At 45.8% G+C, this 23,755-nt stretch overlaps 1 protein-coding gene across 3 annotated transcripts in view; it reads left to right on the forward strand.

The window, feature by feature from the left end:
* TOX2 (TOX high mobility group box family member 2) overlaps positions 1-23,755 on the forward strand; it is a 139,306-nt gene that overhangs the window by 68,979 nt on the left and 46,572 nt on the right. For all 3 annotated transcript variants that reach the window (XM_061375471.1, XM_061375473.1, XM_061375472.1), the window contains one exon: positions 13,996-14,241. In XM_061375471.1, coding sequence (XP_061231455.1) covers positions 13,996-14,241 — 246 coding nt within the window. The remainder of the gene's footprint in view (positions 1-13,995; positions 14,242-23,755) is intronic.

Raw genomic sequence — 23,755 nt, forward strand, 5'->3', positions numbered from 1 at the left:
AGAGAAACCTCTCCAGCAGCTTAACAAATTAAGTGTTCCGCTTGGCTTGACCTCTGGATGGCTGGGGCTGGTTTTCTTTGGATGCAGGGGCTCATGGAATGCCTCCCTCCCTCAAGCTTTGTGTGTTAGTTTGGGTCCTTGTGGTCATGCAGTGAATGTTGTTCTGCTATTGATGTGAGCTCCCTCGCACCTTCCTTTCCTCTGCAAAGCTCTTTGCTCTGTCAACAATGCTGTCCATTGCCTCTAAACCTGCCAGTGCCTACAAGGGTCCTTTCTCACTGCCAGCATTGGAGATGATCACTGATACAGGCTCCTGGCTGTGACTGGTGTCCTGGCTGGACTTCTAGATGGAAAGCTGTCATTACTTTAGGGAGACATTGCTATTTTTATTATTAATTTAACAGTTTTCCTTCTTTCCTTCCTCTTGAAAGGATGGTACCTACTCTAGCTATTAATTTTGTCCAGCTTGCCCAATGCTTTAGAAGGTATTTGATGAGTCTTGGTGATTTAGGACAGAGGTGAGCTACTCACAGCAGTGTGTGTGCCTGCCTTTTTTTAGATACCATACATAAGCCTGTTTTTATTAAAGAAAAAAAAAAAGTTAAAATTGTAAAAGATAGAATCTGTTTGTTTCCAAAAATTCACATATTGGTGGCTTAAGGCTGAGATTTTCACACCTACGCTGGAGATTTGGAGACTTGGCCGTGAACCATGTTACAGTTCTCACAAATTTGTCAGGAGTCTCTTGGTGCTTCATGCTTTCCCTAACAGCCCAGCACCTTTGAGCTTTTGTGACACAACAGCTTCTGCTTTGGGTAAGTGAGTAAAAGACTGCAATCCTTGCAGTCGTGGTTGTGAAGAGAGGCTTGTAATTGAGAAGCTCAGTAAACGCAAAGGAGGCAGAGAGAAATCCCAGGTGATTATGTTGACATCTTATGGACTGGGAGAATTAACACCTTGATGAGTTTTGTGTATTTGAGGCCTGCAGGGAGTGAGGCATCCCTATCCCATAGGTAATCTGAATACCTCCTTTGACCACCCCCAATAAGGTCATACTTAGCTGCAGACCGATATTGCCTGCTCTTGCTTTGGAGGCAGCACCCACCAAACCCCAGGCATTGAGATTGACATTGGGTAGATGTTTTTGCCATAGCATCTGGTAAGTGATTGTGCCCCTGTACTGGGCACTGGTGGGGCTGCACCTCAAATCCTGTGTTCAGCTCTGGGCTCCTCACTACAAGAGAGACATTGAGGGGCTGGAGCGAGGCCAGAGAAAGGCACCAGATGTGGTGCAGGGCCTGGAGCACAGGTGTGATGGGGAACACCTGAGGGACCTGGGGGGTTCAGTCTGGAGAAGAGAAGGCTCAGGGGGGACCTGATGGCTCCCTACAACTGCCTGGCAGGAGGATGGAGCCAGGAGGGGCTGGGCTCTCCTCCCAAGGAACAAGGGAGGGGACAAGAGGAAACGGCCTCAAGCTGCACCAGAGCAGGTTTAGATGGAGCTGAGGAACAATTCCTTCACTGTGAGAGTGGTCAGGCATTAAAACATTGCTGGAGTCACTGTCCAAATACATCACAAAAAATACAGTAGACGAGGCCCTTAATGACATGGTTTAGTGGTGGCCTTAGCAGTGCTGGGGAATGGTTGGACTTGATGATCTTTTCCGACCTAGTTAATTCTATGATTCTGTGATCTCAGAGTTGACTTTGGCAAAGCTGACTCAGAGATATCTGGCTTCAGCACTTCTCCCATGTGCCAGAGCCAGATTCTGGGGCCGAGGGTCTTTGGGATAATGTGGGAAACTGATTTATTGCACTGGTGATTTCAGTTAATTTCCTTTTCCCATTTTGGCAACTTCCTGGCAGTCCAAAATGTTTTGCAGTGGATGGGTGGGTAATGGATTTCAAGCTTCACAGGGATAAAGAGGAGAGAGGGGAGGGCAGAAGGTGGCGTTTTACAGAGCATTGACACGTTCTTAATTCTAATAAAATACTAACAAACAGGTAAGCAGCACCTTAGCTGCTAAGGTGACAGGCGCTTAAGAAGCATTGAATAAATACATAAAACATATTTGCTGAAGGCATTTGTTGTTGGAAGTTTAAACATTAAACATGCCTGCTTCATCTGATACCTTAATAAAGCAGGGATGTTCAAAGAGCCATTAGTGGTGCTCTGACTACAGCTTTACATCTTCACTATATGTACCCAGGAAACTGCATTATATCAGCAATGCCTCAGTGGGTTTTGCCCCCAGAAAGGAAAGTAAGTGAATTGTGGGAGGGATTTTAATGTGGGCTTGAGCTTTCCTGTATTGATCAGCGTGGATCTTTTGGTATTGTTCCCTTGTAAAGTGCTGGGGCAGGTCCATGGGAAGTAGCAGCTCTGCTATGGTATCCCCAAGCTCAACAAAAGCTGGCTTGGGGCCTGATGAGACAAATAAACAGTTTTCTGTATTTATTTTTTAAATTACAGGCTAAGGAGGAGCACAGATACTCAATCCATTAAGAAATAACTAGGTGGGTGATTCACTACCGTGTGTGTAAATGGCACCAGCGCTGCTCTGCCTGCACAATTTATTAATACTTCACGGGAGCAAAAAAAAATTATTTTAATCTCATAATGGATGATGAGCTGTGAAATTGCTTCTGCAGCAGCTGGGCACCCTGGGGGAGGTGCTAGATTGCACCGCATTATGCAAGCTCTCCCCACATCTCTGCCTTCCTCATGCTAATCAGATACGTCAAATCTGGGCAATGGAGAGGAGGTGCCACTGCTCCTGTGGGTTTTAGTACTTTTCTTAATTTAATATATGTTGGTTTCCTGTCATTGTTCTTTGGGGTCCAAAGTCTTGCTTTGAAAGCCTATGGGCTCAAATCTGAGTGCATTTGTGGTGAGCAATGCTTTGGGATTTGAAGGTTCTGACCTGACCCATAGGATCATAGAATCACAGAGATGCTTTGGTTGGAAGGGACCTTAAAGCTCCTTCAGCTCCAATACCTGCCACGGGCAGGGACCCCTTCCATTAGAGCAGCTTGCTCCAAGCCCCTGTGTCCAACCTGGCCTTGAACACTGCCAGGGATGGGGCAGCCACAGCTTCTCTGGGCACCCTGTGCCAGCACCTCAGCACCCTCATTCCTTCTGCTACTGGCCACACTGGCCTGGTTCACACCATTAAATAGCTAGAAATACAGCAAATGGACTGGGGCTGCCCAAGTTTGTATCTGGCTGATACCCTCACTATGCAGACTTGTGCGCCAGGAGCTGTTATGGTTGACCAGCAACTTTGATCTGCTTCAGTAGGTTTGGATGGGGACTGTGAGTACAACTGACACTGCCAGTGCAGGGAGGTTTGGTTTGGGTGCTAGAAGCACAGTTAGGTGGTTTTGTTGTATGGTGGAAGACGGTGCAAATGTCTAGTGATAAGAGCAAACAAGGTGTATTGTAGGGACACTTAGGGAAAAACTGCAGATTACCCCCTTAGTCCCAGCAAGGGGTTTGCAGTGTTTGCTTCTGCAAGTGTGCCGGTGGTGTACTCTTAGTTGAACGTGTGTGTTTCTCATGCCTTATGAGCACCAGTCCTGGTTGGCTGCAGGTGTGTCCTGGTGTGCAAGGACCATGCAGGGCTCCTCAGGAAATCTGTCTTTCCTGATGAGAGAAAACAAAATCAGGGCATATCTGGAAGAAGAAAGACTTGATTCAAGCTGGGTGTGTGGCCACTACGGCTTGCTGAAGGATCTTGCTGCAGACCTGTAGGTAAAGCAGCGTGCGGCCCAGAGTACAGCTGTGCTGGCCACGTGCTAGGATAGGACATATCCTTTGAGACAAGACTCTGAAAATCTTCCTGTAAAGCATCCAAAAAGTATGGCACAAAAGCTTTATAAGCCTCTAACCCCACAGTTCAGTTTTGAGCATAAAGGAAACACTCTCTAAGATGAAAACCAAAAGGGAACAAGCATGGCACAGAATACAGTTTCCTTCCTGCTCTGGGTTCTTCTGACTCCACTGAAGCCAGGTTGAATTAATTTTGTAGAGTGCTTTTTACTAATTCCTCCTTGCATACGCTCCATTACTGTTTTCAGGCCTCCTTATCTCTTGACCTGCTTACAGTGCATTATCCATCATTATATAATGTACCCTTGGCTCAACGCTAAACACCAAATCCGTACAGTCCAACAATGAATTTCTCTGAAGTGCACTGATCTTATTATGCAAGTTCAGTATGGCATGAGACAAAAAAGGCAATTATGTAAAATCCAAAATAATTCCCAGAAATGCATGATATTCTTGAGTAGACTATTACCGTATTCCTTCGATTTGCTTCCAGATGAGACACTAGGAAAGGAAAGAAAAGGGCTTCTATTTGTCTGGCCCAGTCAGTCTAATTTGAGATCTCCACTGGCTCCTATCTCAGTGGATGAACAGACCCTTCAATACATTTTCAAAACAGGCAAAAGATCATTACAAACAATTTTAAGGAGGCTGATTGTGAGACAGATGTCAGAGGCTGCACTTTGCCCATGTCCTGGCTTTCCCTGGAGCACTGCCACGTTTGCTTTGAAAGCCTAGGGAAGAACAGCCACAGAAACACACAGTGAAAGGAAACAGTTTTCTGTCAGAGTGGGTAGGTAACCAAGACATAGGTGAAGCTAGATATTACTCCTGGTGATCCAAGAGCAGCTCTGCATCAGACATGCCTTACAGTCCTGGCCCTGCTTATGAAGATGTAACTAAAGGTTTTCAGGAGCTCTGGTTATTGCTGAGGTTTGCATAAGCCAATATTAAATGCTTCTGAAAATGCTATCAGCAAACTTTGGGCCTTTATATCCCATCTGCTCGTTTGGAAGTTGAGGATCTTTGTTACAGGGATATGGTGCTGCTACAGGTCAGCCTCTGGAGCTGGAGGTGGGACATCCAGATGTAGTACTTCCACATATATCATAAAGTGAATGTCCCAGCATGGATCAGGACACTGTGGGGCAGAGGAAATTGATGTTTGGGCATGCTCTGTCCCATGAAGGACTTGGGGGTGCTGGTCGATGAGAAAATGAACATGAGCCGGCTTCAGTGTGCGCTCACAGCCCAGAAAGCAACCGTATCCTGGGCTGCATCAAAAGGAGCGTGACCAGCAGGTCGAAGGAGGTGATCCTGCCCCTTTACTCTGCTCTCGTGAGACCTCACCTGGAGTATTGTGTACAGTTCTGGTGTCCTCAACATAAAAAGGACATGGAACTGTTGGAACAAGTCCAGAGGAGGCCACGAGAATGATCAGGGGATGGAGCACCTCCCATATGAAGACAGGCTGAGAAAGTTGGGGCTGTTCAGCCTGGAGAAGAGAAGGCTGCGTGGAGACCTCATAGCAGCCTTCCAGTATCTGAAGGGGGCCTATAGGGATGCTGGGGATGGACTCTTCATTAGGGACTGTAGGGATAGGACAAGGGGTAATGGGTTAAAACTTAAACAGGGGAAGTTTAGATTGGATATAAGGAGGAAATTCTTTCCTGTTAGGGTGGTGAGGCACTGGAACAGGTTGCCCAAGGGGGCTGTGAGTGCTCCATCCCTGGCAGCGTTCAAGTCCAGGTTGAATGAGGTCTTGGGTGATATGGCTTGTGATATGGCTTAGAGTAAGGTATCCCTGCCCATGGCAGGGGGGTTGGAACTGGATGATCTTAAGGTCCTTTCCAACCCTAACCATTCTATGATTCTATGAAAATGGCATTTTGGAGAGGTGACAGCAAATCTCTAAAGCAGTAGTTATGGACATGTTTTGTAGGGAACCTGGGGTACTCCCTGCTGCTAGATGTTGATGTCAGGAGCTTAATGGAGATACAAGAAGGGGGAAGAACAATAAAACTAGGTGGAGCAGGTGAAAGGCAGGGATGAATTGTTATGTTCTCTGAGAAGCTTCCATGATTGTTCATTAGGGCTTTTTGTATCTCCTGCAAAATCCTGGTTAGTATTGGCCAATTTTGAGGCCAGCATGTTGACAAACTACTGGTCTGATTGCTCAGGTGTGTCTTGAGTTCTCGTGAGGACAATATGTGGTTGTGGGTTTCCATTCCTCACTAAGAGCTTTTCCCTCCAGGATGTACTTGGTAGCATGAGAAGGTGGGTCTGGAGGGCCTGTTGCTCCAGCAGGTTCAAATGGAGCTCTCCTTTGGGATGTTCTGTGGCTCTGACAGAGTATTTCCTAGCACTCTCACACAAGGCAGCTGCTGCCTTGCCATGAGAGGAGGGAAGACTGAGATATCTGAGGTGGATTACATTTTTCTGCCTCTTTATTCCTGGGATAACTTCTTCCAAGACTCATTTTTCTCTGTGTCACGGGGCAATTAAATATCTGTCCCTCCCCCTTCCCTGAGAGGGATAACCACAGCATTAGAAATCCTTTATATACCCCTGCATGCTACACTGCTGAATCCATGTGTGTATATCTGCCTTTATGGTAAGTGTAACCTTTTCCTGAACCAAAGATTTTCCTGAACAGGAGCCCTTTGGGATCTGTGGGGGCTTTCCTGGATACATTTTTAATAAACACAATAATTTGACTGCAAGCCCATTACCTATCCCTTGTTTATTCTAAGTTCTATTTCCATGCCTGCAAAAAAACAGTAACTCACAGGGCAATCAAAGGAAGAATGACAACCAGGACAAAATCGGTATGTGTTTCGATAAACCAGTCCATATTCAGCATCATGCGCTCCAGCTTTATATATTGCCTGTAAAATAATGGCTTCCAAAAGATATTAAATCTTTAGGAAAAAATCAAGCCTAATTGTAACTATATTTTTGTTTTCCATTTTGGTTTATGTACAGTGTATGACTTTTGCAGAGACATTTTTATTCCAGGGAAATGACAGGCCAACAAGAAGCCATAATTGCACTGATTTTTACAAGTGCCTGCATTACTGCAGATCTGATGTACTGCAAGACATGAATCAGAAAAATTCTATTAAAAAATCTCTTGAATGGCTGACACAGGAGTATTATCCACAATGATTAATTTGACTTGGTCATTATGAACACAGACAAGTCTGGCAAAATTGCATTTCATTCCCCACTGAATTCATAAAATCACTATACACATAATAAGAAGTTATAGTTCTCTGCTATCCACTATTCTTGACAGGATTCCAGTTCTGGATAAGATACTGATTAAAAAAAAATGGAAGTGGAGGGAGAGAGGGAGTTGGGAGCTTTTTTCAGAGCCTACAATAGGACTGATTTCTTTTGCTATAAATTGTTGATAGGACTCCATTAGCTTTAGCTTTTTTTGGTGAAGTGGTGATGCAGGTCAAGCACAGCTTGGACAATATAAAAACTGACTGCTTTTATTTGCATTGAAAGGGATGCAGCAGAATGGCATGCACGTGTTTCCCATCATGAATCCCAAGAAGCCTAGTTGGGCTGTACCTGAGGGTACAGGGTAGGGGCTGTCACTGCTGTCCCTTCTGTTCAGCCACAGCCACAGGCAAGTCCCTACCCAGATTGAACCTCAGGGACTGTCCATCCCTAATGACATATGTTGACAATACAGATAGTTATTGGTAATTGGTATCCTGTTCTTCATTTCTCACCCACATAAACAGGGTACCAATGGACGGATTGAGGCCAGAGAGTCACAAAAATGACGTTTCTGGTTTCATGTAAAATAATAGAACAAAACCCTTTTCTGGTGAGTAGCAGAATTGGATGCATGTCCCCACAAAAATGCTGTATCTTTCTGAGTGAGCTGAGATTTTACGTTCCTTCTGAATATTACTGGCTGGTTCCCTTCACAGTCCCCATCCTGCAGGATGTTTAGGACCCTGGTATCTCCCTTCCCTGCACATGGGGTTTTAAGAAACCTATGGAAAAGAGTCTTTTTTTTTGTGCTGTTAAATTTGGTTGGAGCCATCTTGCAGGCCTGGCTTTTGAAAGACTCATGGCTCTGTGACTGCATGGGATTGGTGTCTGTAGGAGATGGGACAAACTTAACTCATGTAAAATTGAAGGGTGAACATCCAGCTGCATTCAAAGATGAAGGGTCAGTAGCTCTGGAGGCTGTCATAGCATGCAGAGTCTGCATCAGAGCAATGCCTGCATGGTAGGAGGAAAAGGTGAGAAACTGAGATGTAGAGGTGTGTGCTTGCCCTTTGCATGAACCAACATTTGATGGGAATTTAAAACCCCACTACTACAGGTATGGAAGTGGGGGTGCACAGAGGTAGGCAGAGCCCAGCTTTCCCACAGGTTGCCTGCTGCTCTGCTGTGATCCCAACCTCCCGGTGGAGCTGCTATTACTCAGTATTGTGCTGATCTTTCCAATGCACATTCATGTTCTTGCAAGAACTCATTTTTCCCTTTTCAACCCCACTCCCATAGTCAAAAACCTGAGCATGTGAAAATTAGTGTAGAAGAGGCTGGGAACACTTCAAAGACAATTTGTGGATTGTCTGTGACTGACTGTTGATAAATACTTCTTTACAGTATTTATCCAACTCTACCCCAGTAATTCATTGGCCCTGCTATTCACACGCTGGATCACCGTGTATGAAGATGAGGCAAATCAATTTCCATTCCTAAGACACAGAGATGCTGATGCGGAAAATCAGTGCAAGAAATCTTGGCACAGGGCTTTGGGTATCCCAGGTGTGAGCACAGCCCTGCAGCAACCCCCTTCCCAAGGAAGAGTGCCTAGAGGGTCTGTACCCTGCACGCAGACCATGGCCACCCTGCACCCATCAGCCCTTCCTGGCCCCAGAGCATTGGAGTCTGCAACATCCAAGTGACTTCCACTTTCTCCTGCCACCTGAATGAATGTTTCTGTCTCTGCAGCCGCAGTGCTTTGTGCCAACCAGAAAACCCTGGGATTCATGTGCCAGAGGATCATAGAATCCTCGAATGGTTTGTGTTGGAAGGGACCTGAAAGCTCCTCCAGTTCCAACCCCTGCCATGGGCAGGGATCCCTTCCACTAGAGCAGCTTGCTCCAAGCCCCTGTGTCCAACCTGGCCTTGAGCACTGCCAGGGATGGGGCAGCCACAGCTTCTCTGGGCACCCTGTGCCAGCGCCTCAGCACCCTCACAGGGAAGAGCTTCTGCCTAAGAGCTCAGCTCAGTCTCCCCTCTGGCAGGTTCAAGCCATTCCCCTTGTCCTGTCCCTGCAGGCCCTTGTCCCAAGCCCCTCTCCAGGTTTCCTGCAGCCCCTTCAGGCACTGGAGCTGCTCTAAGGTCTCCCCTTCAGGAGGCTTCTCTTCTCCAGGCTGCCCCAGCCCAGCTCTCTCAGCCTGGCTCCAGAGCAGAGCTGCTCCAGCCCTCACAGCATCTCTGTGGCCTCCTCTGGCCTCGCTCGAACAGCTCCACATCCCTCTTGTGTTGGGGGTCCCAGAGAAACACATCAAAATCCCCTTCTTCAAATATGATCATGACTGTGCCAAGCAATGTGTGTGGTGAGAGACCAGTCTGGAGCCTTCTAAGGAAATGTGAGGTAGTTTGCCTTAATTAAATTTCGATGTTCACTTTTCATTGTGTTTGGACTCTTCCTCTTTACATGTCCCAAGATTGTCTTGCAGCCTGGTGTGCTGTTTAGCTTGTGTGAATACTGGCACATGATGGATCCTTTTATATCTGTATAAGAGCAACAGGGAAATTCTCTGTATGGCAATGCAGTCTGCTTACCTGGTTTCTGATCCAATCTGATGCATCATTGAGATACCCACAAACCAAGGTGTTGTTCTTCTGTTGCCCTTTCCCCAGTGTGCGCTGGCAGAGCTGTTGGGCATGCTTTTCAACCTTACAAATAACAATGTTCTCCTCACTTTGCAGACTTTCCAGGCTGGTTTTGGTCTTTTTAGACCCATTTCATCAATGAAGGGTCTAGAGGGCCACATTCCTGCGGCAGTAAGCTCTTGTATTAGCTGCAGGAAAAACCTAGTTAGTAGATGAGGGGTGGTACAGAGTCTTTGGTGGTTTGTGTCATCTGGATGATTAGGGTGGGATGGAACAGGCCAGCCTACATATTCCCTTGTACCTTACCAAGAATAAATGTTCTTTCTTAAGCTCATATTTACTGTTGAATGTTATTTGACAGGACAAATATTTACCTGCAGTAATACTGCAAATCTTTGTCATTCTCACTGTGAGTAATATTCTGAATCAATTCTTGGCTTCAACTGCTGGATCTTTGCAGATAATCACACAGAACATGACTCAGTGGAGAATTGGGGTCACTGGACATTTGCCATGCTGCTGAGGAAAACGGTTTCCCAGGTCCTTGGTCAAGTCACATCCTCTGTGCTGAATATCAATGTGCAGTGAAGAGATGGTGCTCACCAGCTGTGGTTTGCAAAGGTGGACAGCACTTCCATGCTGTCTAGTGTGTGGTGTCCCTGCCCAAGATAGGGGGTGGGAACTGGATGATCTTAGGGTCATTTCCAAGCCAAACCGTTCCTTGATTCTGTGATTCACTTCTAAGAGGGGAAAGGCAGGAGAAAGCTAAAGGCTTGGTTTGTAGACATGCTCAACACTTGTAGCTCCCTCCCGAGTCACCTGCATGGGTGTGCAGGGTTGCTGTGCCCTTTGGGCCATCTTGCAGTGCAGAAGTGAAGGACATCCAGGCACGTTGATAACCACAGATGAGCTCCGTGTTTGCAACGGAGATGTTAACAGACATCAACAGACCAGTCCCTACTATTTCCAGCTTGCTCATCATTGGATGCTGACAGTGTGGAGCGAGAGCTCCTCACTTCCCTCCTTGACCCACAGTAACTCACAGATGCAGCTTAAGGGCCTGTAGAGATGATGTCCGCATCTTGACGAGTTTATAATTCAGGTACTTACCAAACTATATAAAGGAAGATCCAATGTTGCTATTAAAACTCAGCCTTCCCATGCCTGGGACACTGGAGACTGGACCTGCAGGTGGACAGAGGCAGTCCAGAGACCCCTGTTCAAACTTGGATTTCAGGAAGAAAAAGTGGTTCTTAAGTATGGTTTTGCTGCTGTTGGAGGTTGGTTGTACCTGCTGCAGTGCCATCCTCTGGTATCACTGTGTAAGCATGAGGCATGGCCCTGGTACTCTGCTCAGGGCAGTTTGGTCCATGTCTGGTGCCAGCCCTAGATCACAGATGCACGGGAACAAAGAGGTTGTCAGAACAGAGGCACTGTCCCCTCTCTTTCACTCCATCCCACTGCAGGCAGAAGCAGCGGTTTGCCACTCCAAGCCCTGCATTGCAAGCCAAGAGAGGGCTTGCAATAGACTTGTTGTTTCAGCTGATTTCAGTGTTTTAATCTGAAGAGGAATAATGTGTAATCACAACAACTGTCATCAGTTTGACAGTGGAAAATCCTAGATCTTCTGTGCCTTTTTGTGTTACCATAATGGGCAGCCTTTTAGCAAAGCAAGCTTCTCTGTACTCACATTTGGAGTCCTGGTGGGATGAATGGGTTCAGACCAGCTCACAAATCTAATTTGTAATGTATCCTTATGACATATAATTGGCTGTTTAATATAATTCAAATTAACATAAGAATAGAAAATATAATCTGCAGCGTAGCCCACATGGGGGTGGAAAGGAGCATTGGGTGTTACTGGCAAAGGGGTGAGACGGCATGTGGTGTGAGACCGCCCTTCGCGGGACGGAGACGTCACCTCAGACATGTCAGTAGGCACTGTGTGTGACAGTAAATCACCCCTCTTTCCCAGCCTTGAGTGTCTATCTGTCTCATCTCCCTTCCTTATCACCCTAGCGATCTATTTAAAACACATATAGAATAAATGCAGTTTGCTTTGGAAAATGGGCAGGCACTGAGTCTGGTTACAGTGATTGGATATCATCTAATCTGATTTTGATTGTGTACATCTTTGATTGTAATTTTGATATGTCTGCACAATACTGTAGCTCTTGGGAAAGCTTTATGGTTTAAACAGGTATTCTTATGTTGGGGTATTGTTTTTTCCCTTGGGCTGAATAAAGCTGAGGCAGAAATGTGCAGGGGGGTGAGCAGGGCTTCCAAAACCACCTTAAAGCCCCTCAGTGAGCTGCTCTGCATCAACACAAGGAACTTGTAGTTTTGAAGAGAGCTTTAGGAAACTTTGAGTGGGTTTTGCATAATTTAGTTAAGTACAGCTAAGCCACTTGCTTATATACCTGATGCCAAAATAAACCAGTTGGAGGAACAAGTTTGCTGTGCAATGATTAATTTAAGTCCCTTTCCATAAAGCATGGAATGAAATCCTCTTAAATAACTGTGAAAGAATTGGTGTACCTCGAAGAATGTAGCCCACATGGAAACCTAACTACTAGATGTATTAAATGGGATCTATCTGTCTGCTGCTGTGTACATCCTCTCAGCCCCCTGCCTTCCCTGTATAATACCTCTGCTAGACAGAAGCTGGCTGGAAAAATAGCTTGGCTCGAATTTCCCAGGGACAATAACAGTAGGTACAGAGCTACCACAGCCTAGATTCGTCTTGTATTTCTCTCCTACTTGTATTTCCCCACAGCCAGTGGGAATCTCGGGTGAACGTGAAGGGCCAGGTGGGATGTGCGTTTTTCCATTTTCCATTTCTCTTTTGCAGCAAGATGAGGGGAGGCAGGAGGTAGAGGTTCAGCTCAGGAGGGCATGAGCCACTTCCAGCCACAGTTTTGGGGTGACTCAGGAGCAACTCCCTGCTCTGATACCCCACAGGGATGCATCTCTCCCATCCCAGGCAGTGCTGGAGCTCTCCCACTGGGAGCCCTTCCACAGAAACTTCCTTGCTCCCCATTGACTTCTTCTCTATTCGGGTTAAACATGGGGTTTATTTTCTTTTATTAAGGGTTTTCTCTCTGCAGTCTGGGGTGATGAAGAGCGTGTGAGCTCTGGGGCAATGGATTAATAAAGCCTAGAGTGCTTAACTGGTTTTGCACACATCTGGGGTTTTGCTCTGCAATCATGTATTAAGTTAAAATCCAACCATGAAACTAGGTGATCTGGGAAATTTAGCTTAAAATCCATGTGTATAATACTATGGCTAATCAGAATTTCATATGCTATAATAACTTGTGGAACAGAAGATGTTTCTTAGATTACATTTTCTCCTCTGCAGAGGCTGATTCTATTCTGTGTTGATAATTAATAATTTTGGATAGATTTACACTCACGTTATGAAACAAATATGGTTTTGTCTGAAGTGAAAACAATTGCATGAGTCCAGTCAGGTATTCTTCCTCCATATCAACTGGAACTCTTAGAAGCAAACAAATCACCAGCAAACACGGGAAACTCCAGGAGTCCCAACATCTCTGCGTGTTTGTGGTCACCCTAAGGGAGCAGGACTGGGGAGGTGAGGGTATGGATATACCCATATGGATGTGGATATAAGGAAGGTAATATCTCCATGGATGGTGGAGTCATGCAGGCTTTCTTTAATGGATTTTTAAGAACTGGTGGCTCCGTTTCCATATTTCTCTCCCTGGTTTTAGCTTCTGTGCTGGAATTTGTAAGGAATCCATGGGATTTTTGCTCCCAAGTACTAGTTATTTCTACGGGGCTAATTCTTATGAACACTCTTGAAAATACAAACTGTAGGTACTGTAAGAGCTGGGCTGGGTGCCCAAAGAGACACTTGGACTTCAAAATGCAGCAGCTGGTTGGGAAATGGCCATTCTTTTTCCATGGCTGTGGGCTCTGTGAGCAGAGCTTGCATGGCTGCATGGAGGTTTCTGCTGAGGTTTTGTTGAGCTAAAGGTGTGCTAGAGGGATGCAGCATGGGAGAGGGGAGTGGTGGGGATGCCCAGGCAAATCTGAGGTCTGCAAGGACCTGTGGTGTTCCTGATGGAAGATACAGTCCTGGCACACTCGCTGCCTGGCTCTTACCTGGTTACAACCTGCTGGTGTCCAGGGCTACAGATGTCTTTGTTATTAAAACCAAACCATTTTCACTGGAATGTGTTTTTGTGTTTCTTACACAAATAATCACTTTGCTAAAGCAATGAGGCAGTGACGTGTTGCACAATGTCTTTTTCACATTTTAGACATATAACAGTCAGAATGAGAACAATGAAGACTACGAGATCCCTCCCATAACGCCTCCCAATCTCCCTGACCCTTCCCTCCTGCACTTGGTGGACCATGAAACTGGGTATCACTCCCTGTGCCACAGCCTCCCTTCGAACAGCCTGATACCAGCGTACCCCTACCAGAATATGGACCTGCCGGCCATCATGGTCTCCAACATGTTGAGTCAGGATGGACATCTTCTCTCCAGCCAGCTGCCCACGGTCAGTGACTTTGCCCTCTTGCTGTGTTTCACGAAAGCTGCTCTGTATTTTGAGTTATCAGTTGATTGAACATAGAAGGATGTTAATGATGAGATGTTTGCCCTGGGGGTTGGGAAGGGCAGGGTGCAGTGGCAGATGCTGCAGTCACTTGTGTGGCTGTGCTCCTGGTGGTCATTTTATGTTTCCAGTTTGGTGTCTACCTGAGCCTTATTAGTCCCTCAAGGGCAGAGGGGAGGTTGTTTTCCTCTATGTACCTAACATCCTCACTGAACTGAGCAAAGTCCACACACTCCATCCCCCACGTGAAGGTGACCAGCCAAAGCCCTTAGTCCACAGCCCCTACAGCCCATGTCCTTTCTCCTGTTGCCAGGGTGGCCTCAGTGGCATCAGCAAGAGAAGTACAGATGCGTCATGAAGGAAAAGGCTATTGATTTCAAGGGGAACAAGATCCCTCCTTGCACTTGCAAACTCACATTGCCTCCTGGCTCTCGCTGTGGCAAGGGGATACCTTGTGAAATATCAAATGTCTCTTCTGTAGGAATAAATAAAGCAGGGATAATGAAGTAAAGTGCAGCTCTGGGAAGGAAATTCAGGGCTAATTAGACCTTGTGATGCTTCTGTATCAGCAGCACCGAGGAAGGGTTGTGACTTGATTTTGACAGTGGTATTGAATTAATACTGTCGGAGATTAAGAATATTTCCATGTTTAGCAGATTTATGGTTAGTTTTCTATGTTGTTTCTCTCTAAGATCCTTGATTTTCACGGGTGCTGTTGGACGCCTTCACTATCAAAGAGTTAATTTTACTTCAATGGCATGGCTGGGAGTCTGCCACTGCACTACCTGGAGACCATTTGGTGTTGATTGCTTGAATAGATAACAGTCTGAAAGGTAGTGACATTTAAATATTTAGATGGGATATGATCGCTTAGTCTAGGAAAATCCCAAGGCTTTCTCAACTCTTCATGCGTCTCCAAGTTTCATTGTTAGTGTATTAAGAAAAATATCATGTTCTGTCTATCAATATTAAATACCAGCATATTTCAATGGGATTAAATATTACTTAGGCCTCTGTGTTAGCATTTAGGTTCTTAGGTGATTAAAACATTCATTTCTGAGACAAAAAGAGTCAATTTCAGATGAAATATTTTCCCTTGGTTTAATTTAAAGCACAGCCCCTTTGCCTGACCCCTATTTTCATAACATGATAATTTTATCCTGTGTTGATCGTCTCATTTTTGAGAGGTGATATTGCACTTATAAATCACTTTCTAAAATACCTAAAGAAACAAGAATAGTAGGATTTATTAAGCAGCTTCTGGAGGTCTGAAATAATTTATTTTGGAGTAGTCCTTGGGAAGTGTTCTCTTTCTTGCTTTATGGTACTGTTTTACAAATGCAGCGTGGTGGCAATAAATCAGGACTGAGCCAGAGAAGATAAGAAGGGGGCTTAGTGGGCTGTAAGTGTAGAGTGGAGAGATTAAGATTTGTTTGCCCCTTACCATGAAAATAAAAATCCAGTGAACTCTGAATTTCCCAGACAGTTCCAATTGGGACTGCTTAGTTTTGAGGGGAAACACTTAGAGCTGTGGTATGCCTCCAGAGGTCCCAGCACCAAAGGAAGTAGAGCAGGGAATGAACTGTGTTGCAATTTTAAGTCAAAATTCAGTCCTGTCAAACCCTTTTTCTGCATGTTGCCAGACTTCTCCCACTGACAGGTAACACCTTCTAGCCCCTTGTCTTCTTTGGATGCTCCAATCGAGTCTCCCTTTACTCCATCACTGGGGAATGCTTCAGGGTGCATGATGTGGAGACCTCATAGCAGTCTTCCGGTATCTGAAGGGGGCTTATAAGGATGCTGGGGAGGCATTCTTCATTAGGGACTGTAGTGATAGGACAAGGGGCAACGGGTTCAAACAGGGGAAGTTTAGATTGGATATAAGGAAGAAGTTCTTTACTGTTAGGGTGGTGAGGCACTGGAATAGGTTGTCCAGGGAGGTTGTGAATGCTCCATCCCTGGCGGTTTTCAAGGCCAGGTTGGACAGAGCCTTGGGTGATATGGTTTAGTGTGAGGTGCCCCTGCCCATGGCAGGGTTGGGGTTGGAACTTGATGATCTTAAGGTCCTTTCCCACCCTAACTATTCTATGATTCTACAATTCTATGTGCTACAGCCCTACCCAAACACCAACTCCCTTTGGTGACTGTTTGACACAGTAAGCCTCCAGGCCAAGAAAAGGGTTGGTTTGCTAACACCTTCATAACAGAGGATCTATTACTGCAGGGGTGGTGATGGGAAGCCAGCCTGAGAGCCTAGACTGAGCACTGTGGAGCAGGCATGTGGAGGTTTTCTCTTTGTTCCAGGACCAACATTGCTCATGCAAATGTTGGACCCAGGAACATCAGTCCTTGCTGCTGCTCTTTGCTGTAGTTCATACCAGGTTTTGCATACCCAGCTGTTTCCTGCCTTGGCTGCCATGGTTTTTGGTTTGAATACAGTGACAAATGACAAGCATTTCAAGGTAACATGTTTAGATGCTGGTCAGACTTTTTCCTCTAAAAAAAGTGGGTTGAGCCTTTTACAGAGCTTGGCAAGTGCTGTAAAACATCCACCAACATTCCCAGCTTGGGAAGTTTTTAAGGCATCCTCATGAAAAAGCTTGTGCTGCTGAAAAGGTGTGACCTGAATTTCACTGAGAGCAATGGGGATTGGAATCAGAAGGGAACAAGGAAAACACAGGTGCAGGTTGCTCTTCTCTTTGGTGTGTCTCTTGTCCCGGGATGTTCCAGTGCTATCCTTAGATTGAATTCAGCCTGCTGGTGCCTCTGCAGAGAAGGCTGCCGCTCCCATTATGCAGATGAATGCCAAGTCTGAGTGAGCTTAAATCAGTGCAGAAATTCTTATGGCAGAATGAGAGCTAGAGAGTGAAGGTGGATTTGCTGCCTGCCAGATCCTGCTCCTGGCTCCAGCTCACTGTGTGGTGTCAGGAGCTGGAGCCCCTCATTTAAGCAAAGCAGCTGTGCCCTCATGGGGAAAATACAAAGCCACCATCACCTCTGCATTTCCTTATCCCTTCAGCATCACCATCCAGAGCAGCCCCCATGTCACTGGCCTCTGCACACTATGCTCTGTCCCATGGACCAGGTCTACATTTAGATAACATGGTTTTTCGCTGCTCTTTCTGTCACTTTATTTCCTTTGGGGTTTTATTTTCACATCAGTTTTTAGACGTTAAGGGAGTTTCAAACCCTGAAGGTGGGATGCAGGGGGCTGGAGAGGAGAAAAGCAGGGATGGATGGACAGATTAGACAAAGAGATGGCAAAAGACCATGGAAGACTGATGGAGCAGGGTGCAAGGAGGTTGAGGAGGAGGCAGGGCTGGCTGGTTTGGTCCTGTCTTTTGCTATGGGAGAAGAGGGAGGAAAGGGGAGGAATCATAAAATCCTAATTATAGAATCATCATAGAATGGCTTGGGTCAGAAGGCAAAGAAAATAGGAGAGATGTGGTTGCCATTGAGAATGGGGATATTTAGGAGAAATTATCTTTTCCTTGGGAAGATAACGGCTTTGCCCACTGTGAACATCCCAGTAGTGTTACAGCATGGACAAGCAGCCACTGAGCCCTCCAGAGACCTCCAGGGACTGTGGGAAAGCCAGGGAGGGGGCAGAGAAAGGCTGTGAATCAGCTGCAGGGTGGGTGCCCACTGGGTTAAGGAGCTGCTGTGGATAAATGAGATTTCAGAAGGGATTTGGCAGAACATGTTTGACAGAAACCAAGGGCGACCAAGGCCAGAGCCCAAGAACCTCCAACGCAGAGCGAACGTATTTCCATACACGAGATAGCGGCTGAGCAGGCTGCGGGTATCTCTGCTGATGGTGATCCCACCTCTGATGGTGGGACAGTGCCTGTTGCTGGGGTGGGGGCACAGTGCTGCCTGGAGCCCATCACCACTGCTCAGAAACCCTGAAGCGTTGTGCTCCTCCAAGCCTGGCCAAAGGACATTGGAGCATGCTGAAAACCCAGCCTGGTTTCCCATGGCACATGTTGTGCCCTGCTCCTTTCCTGCTCTCTCCTGCAGTGGCCAGGTGTATTTTTGGACATTGTTTTGATCACGTGAAGCTGTTATGAGCAAATACTGTCTTTGTAGCAGGTATAGAGAGTTTGACTGAGGAGACTGGCAACTCTCCTGCATCTTCCTGGTGCTTCTCATTATGAGAGATCTTTGTGGCTGTGTTAAAGGCATTAACATTTCCTTGAGCAGTGGGGTAACGTTTTTCTGCTCTCAGCAAGCTGTCTCAGACAAGTATTAAAAGGCTGCAGCCACAGCCTGCAAGTTCTTCATTTCAGTTTGTTGAGTGGAAACAGATTATTTGAGGAATATTGCAAAGCTTCATTGGTGAAAAGTGAGCTCATGGTGTAAAAATGTCGGATTTCCAGTTACCTGTGGAACCTGTTTATGTAGAGGTGAGAGAGTAATAGGTAAACAGGGGTGAACTGTAGTAGCAAGCCCTGAAATAAGAGTTAGTTGGCTGATTTTGCAACCTGAATACCCGTTTCCTAATACTGCAGGACTTTGCTGTGGAACAGAGAGAACCACAGTAAAATAACCCAGCAATAACCCACTTGCCCCTCTCCCAGATGAGACACGGAAAGGAGAAATAGCTTCTTTCCAGAGTTGGGCTGTGTGTGCCTAGGCTGTGGGAATGGTGTCGGGCTCCAAGGAGAAGCATCCTCTATGGTGCCCACCAGAAGACCTCAAGCAAGGTTGTCCTGCAAGACCATGATCTCTCGGCTCCACAGGTCTCTCCCCAGCTCCCATCCTTCTCGAGACCGCTGCTCCCTGTTAAACACAGCAGCATTTCTTATTGACAGCCTAAGCCAGAATCAGTGGGAACTGCAGCCGTTTTTTCTGGAGAGCACTCACTTGATGCAGCCTTAAAACAGTGGTCAAGGTACTCGGTGGTGGGCAGCACAGCTGGATGTGGCTGTACAGAGCCGGTGAGCATTGGAAGGTTGTGAGAAGGTTTGGTGACACAAAAGACAAAGATGGTGACACAAAAGACAAGTAGGATATGCCAGTCTTCTGTTATTGGAAATACCTGACCGTGGTAGATAACACAATTTACGTGTTGTTGGTAAATACTCCCAATACATACATATTTCAATCATTTTGAATCACTGCCTGTTAAAACAAAATTTTTAATACCTCCCATTGCAGTTTTGTGTCCAGGTCTGTGTCCTCCAACACAGGAGGGACATGGAGATGTTGAAGCTGGCTTTTGATAAGGGCCTGTAGGGGCAGGCCAAGGGGAATGGCTTGAACCTGCCAGAGGGGAGACTGAGCTGAGCTCTTAGGCAGAAGCTCTTCCCTGTGAGGGTGCTGAGGCGCTGGCACAGGGTGCCCAGAGAAGCTGTGGCTGCCCCATCCCTGGCAGTGTTCAAGGCCAGGTTGGACACAGGGGCTTGGAGCAAGCTGCTCCAGTGGAAGGGGTCCCTGCCTGTGGCAGGGGTTGGAGATGGAGGAGCTTTAAAGTCCCTCTTGGCCCAAAGCATTCTATGATTGTAAGTTATTTCAAATAGCCCATACCCCAGTGCAGCAGTGCCCTTTGGAGCAACTCATGCTCATTGAAGAGCCTTAATAAATAAACACACAAGCCAGAGCAGTGGTCAGGCAATGCTTGGTTGGCTCCATCAAGCCTCAGGCTGGCAGCACAGCACCAGTACAAAACTTAACATGTCTTCCCTGTTTCAGTCAGTCCTGGATGAGTTTGCACTGGCAATTTTGTGTTGTTTGCTTTAAGTTTTGACTAATTTGGCTTTCTGCTTATTAATGGTTCAGTATTTAAAAACTAAACTCCTGAACACGAGCCCTTGGTGGAAAATAGTAATAATACAACCATACATGAAGGGTTCTTTGTATTAAACAGAGCCCTGTTTGCAATTCCCTGCTAGTGTTTTTCTCAGAGGCAATAAATGAAAGAAATATGTCTTTTTAAATTTTATAAAACTCAGAAAAATGGTTTTAAACAGCTTTTCTTCACCTCCTATAATTATTTATTTTCAAACAGTCCTTCAGGGTAATGTTCCGTTTTCTTATTTCACACTCCTTTTTCTCATAAATGAACCATCACTTCAATAAATCATTATGAAAACAGAGACTAACACAAACCCTGAAAGGTTGAAAGATTTATGTAACACATTTATGTTTTCCATTTTCTCATTCTGGTACTCCACTGCTAAAGCTAAGCTAATAAAAGCTGCTATTAATATTTCTTGTTGCCTAGCAACCACAGAGAGGGAGTAATAGCTTTAGCTAGAAAAATAGATGACCGATAAGGAAAAATTCAATTCTTTTATTATCTCAAGGGAAAATGGGCTTTTACTGGAACATTATGATGTACGAGTGTGAAGTTGAATACAAAGGATATTTTTTCAGTTGTTTTTCTATTTCTAATGAACGTTATTTTACCTTCACAAACTCATTTAAGGCATTTGCCCCACCTACTTGCGAGCTTAATTTAGCAGCACCCACACATGCTTCTGGCTTTAAGGATCTGTTGGCATTTTCATGTGAAAGCCCCTTCCCTCCATGCCTGCCCCCGAGCTTTATCACTTGGTCATAAAACTTCCCTCCAGGTTGGAAACTGGGAGACAGGATTCACAATGAAAGAGTAAATTGCTCTTGTATGTATTTAAGAGCACGCTTTCTCAGAGGAAGGGGTGTGCATGGAGTTTGCTTTCTGAAGTTTCAGCTGTCGTGGCTGAGCTCTGTGTTCAGGGAGAGCAGGAACGCTGCTGCTCCTGCCTGTGCTCTCACAGCAACTGCGGGCACTGGAGGGGTAGGTGGAGAGCTGGTGCCTGCAGGCAGAAGTGCAGGTCCCTGTGGGAATGCAGGTCCTTTTCTGTGGGAGAGGTCTTACGTGTGCTTCCTGCTCATCCTGGACATCAGAATGAGCTCCTCACGGAGCAGAAGCCCCTCTTTTCAAGTAGCTGATGCCACAGCTTCAGAGTGATCCCTGCTAGGTGCTGCCAGGAGAGAATCGAAGTGATGGGAGTCACACTCAGGTCATCATAGAATCATGGAATCCTAGAATGGTTTGGGTTGGAAACCTCTGGCACGGGCAGGGACACCTTCCACTGGAGCAGCTTGCTCCAAGCCCCTGTGTCCAACCTGGCCTTGAGCACTGCCAGGGATGGGGCAGCCACAGGTTTTGCCAACACCTTGACAGGGTTTGGAACTGGATGAGCTTGAAGGCTGCTTCCAGCCCAAACCATTCCATGATTCCATGATTAAAATGTGCTCTTACTCATGGCACCACATCATACCATGATAGAAGGGTCTTGCACTGCAGGTGCCAATGCGTGTGTGTAGGTCTGGCTGTGGAAGTGTCCCCCTTGTCTGTGTCTTTTTTGGTTTTGTGCTGCAAACTGGGTCTTTATCTCCCCCTACTCAATTCTTGGCCTGAAAGCGTGTCCTGTCCAGAGGTGGTGTAACTGCTGCTTTCTATGAAGCAGCATCTCTGCGCCACGTGGTGATCCAGTTGTGCTGCACCTTTTAACTATTGCATAGAAATCCATCCTCCTAATCTTTCCTCTCCTTGAGTTGGTCACTATCTTTCAGATAAGGTGGTGCATTCACAGAAGTCCCAGTGGTTAAAGAGTCGCCTTATCAGCCATAAAATAACCATGCCGTAGCTGCAGGGAGGGTGCATGTGTTATCCCTAGAACATATGTCAAGTGAACCTGTCCCTCTTGCTTGCAGCAATTTAAAATATCACCAATTGCATTGAAGTCTGCATTAAAGAAAACTTCTTTGGAGCAATAATCAGCCCCATAAATAACACGGTTTGTGTACCACCGCCGAGGAGGCTCGTTGCGAACAGCATGTATGTATTAGTAGTGTAATTAAAATATCAATTACGCCGTGTTGACAGGTTGCCAAATAACTGGCTTTTGTGCACAGTAAACTTAATCACTCCGAAGTCTGCTCACAAGGCCTGATGCAATCTTGATGCCAAACTAGCACAACATAAAAGCAGCATTTGCTAAAGCACGGCTCCGATATTACTCTGCGTAATGGTGCTGCACTCCGTAGCTAGTATCATGTTCTGAAAATTATCTTTTAATGTACAATTTGTATTGCTGAGAAATGTCACTTACTTTGCAGAACGTCTCGCCAGCAGAAAACCTAAGATTTATTCCTGTCATTTTTAGTCTGCTCTGCCATGTTGATAGCAAGAAGTCTACTTTATGTGTGTAATGCTTATGTCAGTTTTGAAATTTGGGGTTTCATAAAAGACAGTGGTATAAATAAAACATCATATAAATTAAAAATACAGTGGGAAGTAAAATCTGTGGGTTACAGAAGCAGATAAGATGAATACGGCATGAAGGAGGTTTCCAGAATAGTATCAAATAGCTGGTGTAAATATGTTCAAGGTATGGGCTGAATCTTCTTTAATAACTCATTCTGATCTTAAAATGTATTTGTCTCTAGTATACAGACATACAGATGGAAGCCACTTAGCCTAGGTTTAACCCCTTAGATTTAGGTTTGCACTTGTGCACGTTGATGTATTTTCCCCTCCTTAGCCAACAATCGCACTAATTTTTCTGGGTGAGGCTCATTTTTGCCCACATCAAAAAATATCCTGCAAATGACAGCAGGCTTTGAAAAATGAAGTAGAGATTTGGAAGAGAGCTCCTTTGGAGTCTGGGACATGGCTCTGGGGATAAACCACGTCGGACCGTCTTTGCTTACAGGTTGCTCATCTTTGGCACGACAGTTCTAGGTTCTTTTTGGACCCAGCTGCTTTGGGAACAGTAAATAAAGTTGGCACTAATATGTTTCCAGGGGCTCTCTGCTAACCAAGACCTGCTCTTCACCAGCAACCTGGGCTATATGTATGCTTGAGCACTGAAAACATTCATGTGAGACCTGCAGTGTCTTACTTCTTCCTTCCCCTCTTACTGAATGTACTCAACCCTTTTACAGCAATAAAAACCTACTTCTACCCTCCCCAAAATGTTGCCTTTGTGCCTTAATTTGTGCACGTGAGTCAATGGTGCAGGTTATCTGAGGAGTTCTGTTGTTTGGGTCACATACAGGGAAAAAGAGTAATTTCCATTCAGCAATAATCCCTCAGGCACGTGTCTGCGCCTTCTCCTGCATCCCGTTCCTACTCACTGCCTGTCACTTCTGTCACTGTGGGGATGCAAAACAAAGCTGAGCTTTCATTGCCACCTGTCTGGACTGACAGTAACAGTCTAATGCAGGGAGGGGAAGGTGGTTTTGCCAAAGAGATGGAGCTCCCTCCATCCCACTGCGTGCTTGCACCATGCATTTACTTTGTTTGATGTCCTCTCTGTCTCATGGCACACTCCCATCTTTGCTGTGTGTGCTTGTTTCTGTGGGAATAACGAGGAGATGTGGTGGATCTGTGCCACATGGAACCTCTGCCTTGCCACCAAATCTTTGTGCTCATAACCGCTTTTGTGTCATAACCTCTGCCTCA

The sequence above is a fragment of the Neopsephotus bourkii genome, unplaced genomic scaffold (genome assembly GCF_033783945.1).
Source record: "Neopsephotus bourkii isolate Nb327-2 ecotype Australia unplaced genomic scaffold, CSIRO-AGI_Nbou_v1 NB_1663, whole genome shotgun sequence".
In the NCBI taxonomy this organism is placed as follows: Eukaryota; Metazoa; Chordata; class Aves; order Psittaciformes; family Psittacidae; genus Neopsephotus; species Neopsephotus bourkii.